The 4,097-nt window shown below is 37.0% G+C and overlaps 1 protein-coding gene across 1 annotated transcript in view; it reads left to right on the top strand.

Annotated features, from left to right (window-relative positions):
- The window catches only part of LOC122554097 (probable ATP-dependent RNA helicase DDX60), a 102,961-nt gene extending 99,611 nt beyond the window's left edge, over positions 1 to 3,350 (top strand). The window contains exon 37 of the mRNA XM_043698564.1: positions 1,955 to 3,350. Within this exon, the coding sequence (XP_043554499.1) occupies positions 1,955 to 2,060 (106 nt within the window). The 3' untranslated portion in view covers positions 2,061 to 3,350. The remainder of the gene's footprint in view (positions 1 to 1,954) is intronic.
- The last annotated feature ends 747 nt before the right edge of the window (positions 3,351 to 4,097 follow it).

Raw genomic sequence — 4,097 nt, 5'->3', positions numbered from 1 at the left:
TAATCTAATCTAATCTAATCAACTCCCTTGTTTTTTGCAGAATATTTTTGCTGCAAAACAATGAAAGGAATTAGGAAAATCAAGTTTGCAGTTTAACTGCAACTCCCTCAGTTTTGTTTGTATTTAAACAGAACTTCAAGTTTCCTGTAAATTTTGTGATAGGATCATTTATTTCACCATTCTATTTTGTAAGTTTATCGGTCAGCCACACATTCTCGTTATACAAAAGCAAAGTGCTGAAAATATTCAGGACAAGCAGAATCTGTGGAGAGAGGAATAGAATTGATACTTCAGGATAACAACCTTTCATCTGAGCTGGAAAAAGTTAGAAATATAGTGAATTTAAATAAACACAAGGCATGGGGAGGAGCGGTTGGAAAGGACAAAGAGGAAGGTCTGTAATGAAGATCAGAGAATTAATGATTAAAGCATTGGTAGGACAGGCTCTTGGGAGTGCTAATGGTGCAAGTAATGAAATAAAAAATGTGTCTGGGAGGGATATGGAAGGCAGAATAATGAACAACTGTTGACAAATCAAAAACAATTAAAACTGAAACCTGCAAAACAAAAAATGATTGTTGCAATATGAAATTGTTGAATTCTGTATTGAATGCAGGCAGCTGTTGAATTGCAAAATGAGGTGCTCTTTCTTGAGCCTGTATCCAAATTCATTGGAGCATTACAGATTATTGAAGAAACAGAAGTTGGTCTTGAATACATTATAGGGTGTTAAAATGACAGATGATAGGAAGATCAGTATCAGCTTGCAATCTGAATGGAGTTCTGCAGAGCAGTTACCCATGTGTGCTTGGTCTCCTCTGTAGAGCAGGGTACATTATGACCAATAAATTGACAACATAGAAAAAGTATGTTGCAAATCACTGGTTCCCTGGAAGAATGTTTGGGAAATTTAGACAATGGAGGAGGAGATGAAAGAGTAGATGTTGCAACTATTATGATTGAATGGAAAGATCGTTTAGACACAAATAAGGTTGAAGAGTGGATCAGGAAGTGATGGAGGGGACAGTCTCCTGCTTAAAGGGATGGGGACTGGCTGCAGCAGTGAAGAAAAAGCACAGCAGGTCAGGCAACATCCGAGGAGCAGGAGAAGGGCTGGTGATGAAGGGCTTATGCACGAAACGTCGACTCTTCTGCTCCTCGGATGCTGTGCTTTTCCAGCACACTCTACTCTGATCTTCAGCATCTGCAGTGCTCACTTTCTCCATGCAGCAGTGATGAATGCTGTTGTGTTGGTGAGGAGGCAAATAGGGTCAAGTTGAGGACAAGGCAAATCCTATCTTGGTTCTGGGAGTTGGGGTGAGCAGTTATGGGAAATGTGGCAGAGAAGGCTGAGGTTTCTGCCAACTATGGAAGGGAGAATTCTTGGTTGAAGAAAAAGGGAAACCTGCCATAAATGCTTCTGGCCAGGAAGGTATTAACACAACAGGTGCAGTGGGAAAGTAGTAAAGGTTCTCACAGGAAGCAGTCTGTGTGGAAGGACAAGTCAAAAACTCGGTGGGCTTATAGTGAATGTTTGTTGGGCTTGGTAAGGAGAATGGCTACAGAGGAGTTGGGGAAGGAAGGAATTGGAGATCGGCTATATGAAGGTGAAAGAAGGATGGAAATTGGAAGTAAAGTTGAAGTTTTCTAAGTGAGAGCAGAGAATGGCTTGTTAGTCATTTCCATGAATTTGTTGAAAATAATGGAAACTAGCAACAATTGAGCTTGGAGCAAGCATTTTATTCTTAAAGGTGGGTTGTAACATTTATTTAATGAAACTATCCAGTTTTACAAACAGGTGATTTGTGAAATTTGAAGTTTACCATTTTCCTCACTTGCCCACTTCCATTGTTTTACACATCCTTGATCAGAAAATTTCATATGCTACATATTATGGTGACTTTGAAGTTAATTCACAGCTGTATATAAAAAAACTTCTTTTTTTATCTCCTAGCACCTCTCTCAAAGAACTATGTGACAACAAAGATGACATCGTTGTTTTGGCTTTTGAACAACTGAGAGATACATTTTATCAAAAATTCGAAAAGATCAAAAGTTAATATCAATGCAGTTAGAAAACAAAACTGTCATCCACAAATGCTTTGTGGATTCTTGCTCCTGACTGTGGGGACTGAATACTTATACATGACAAAAACAAGTTGTGAAGGGCATATGAAACTTTAAAAAAAGCCCAATAATGTCAACAAAAAATAAAATTAAATAGTAGATAATTTAATGTATTGTGTTGAACTTTAATTGCACTATGTACAAACTGTTAAAGCTGGACAGCTTTATAGGGAAATAACTTTTAATGCCAATCTTCACATATGACCTCTGCACTGAATTAGTATACACTTATCTCCATTCTCTTCTGGAAATATTTTGGTTAAAGGTGTGCCACATGACAGGAGGCATTGATCATGCTTGTTGCTATCCCACGTGCAATACTGATATTTCAACTAAGACAGTTGGGAAATTGAGTTCTAGTTGAGGTAGCATAGAAGTGCCAATGCACTGTGCCACAAAATGATATGATTTGAGTTTGGTCCTCAGAATTCCCACGAGCAGCGTTCTTGACTTTGGCCATGCACAGCTGAAGAATAAAACAAACCATTCCTACAGGTAAAGCGAGTTGGCAAAGAATCAGCCTTGGCCACTCTTCCATTGTCCAGTTTCATTGACATTGATTGTGTTAGATCCTCCCTCTTGGTCATACCTAGGCATTATAATAAGGCTATCTGTGGCATTGGCACATGGAATCGTTTCATTCCTATAATTCCTTATACTTCGAATTCAATAATTTCAACGGCACAGGCAATGAGTTAATGCATGAAAGTCAGGATGTTCCCCATACTGACATTTTTTTCCTAGAAACTAAAGATAAATGCCCTTCAACTGCTTGCGCCATGCCTCCTAAACATTGGAAAAAGAGCAGCAGTGGTAGAAGTCTGTTAGGTATGCATTTTTAAAAAGAGCTTCTAAGTTTCATTGTTCTTTGTGGTCAGAAAAGCGAAGTGGAGTTGGCAACTAGCTTCCAGCTGGAAGATAAAAGTCATGTCAAAAACATTTTAAGGTATTCTACACCTCGTTATCATGTGTTAAGTTTCTGATATGTTTTAGTATTTTAAGGTGATTTCAATAGTAAGGTCTAATAAATTGCAAAATATCTTCACTTTTTAAAAAAAATCATAAAGCATCTTTTTAAAACAATATTTTGCTCAAATAAAGATGTTTTTTGAAAAAGCTTGATATTTGCTTAATTGTGACAACCTGTTTGTCCTTGGCTTATTGCAAAACAACTGTTTCCTTCTCATAAATGGCTAATAAATGAGATCTTTTCAGTAACACTCTACTGACTCCAATATGAGATTAACTTGACACCATTAAGTATTGCAGTTTGGGTGTTGCTGACTGGGTTTAAGTGATTCCATTTCATTTCTGCTGAATTTAGACCTGAGCTTGAGGTATGCCTAAAAGACCTACAAGCTTTACCGCAATGATTATGCAAAAGTCAGCAATAGATTCAGATATATCATTAATTGAGGCAAAATAAAAACTGGTTGCAATGTTAAGTATTTGGAAACAAAGCAAAAACCTGCTAACAGAACTGTGGGTATAACAATACCTGACAGGCTACAGTAGCTGAAGGAAGCCTTTTCAAAGGTAACACATGTTGACCTTGCTCGCAACATTCCTATTCACTGAGAGAATTTAAAAAGTTGCAAATAGTCTATTGTAAATATAGATGTGCTGACAGCATATGAAATAGAGCTCAGTTTTGTTCACTATTAATTATGAAAAACAGTGGAATAGTGCAATCATTGACTGCTATTCCATGAACATAAATTGAGGAGACTGCAATATATACTGTGAAGTAGAAAATATTGAAATGAAACTAAATGAATCATTTAGGGGAATAATTCAATAGAAAACTTGAGGAATAACCTTGTAATTTGCTCTTAATTCCCAAGCTATGGAATAAGTAATGGATGTCGGAACTAAGGAAACCATTCAAACACATTACGTAGGAGATGGCACTAATGGTCTCCATTGTTATCTTTTATATCTTTTTTTTGACAAACATCAATAACGCCTTG

The sequence above is a fragment of the Chiloscyllium plagiosum genome, chromosome 1, assembly GCF_004010195.1.
Source record: "Chiloscyllium plagiosum isolate BGI_BamShark_2017 chromosome 1, ASM401019v2, whole genome shotgun sequence".
Lineage (NCBI taxonomy): Eukaryota > Metazoa > Chordata > Chondrichthyes > Orectolobiformes > Hemiscylliidae > Chiloscyllium > Chiloscyllium plagiosum.
Note: the sequence above shows the minus strand (reverse complement) of the source record. Positions and strands in the feature narration are given on the sequence as shown.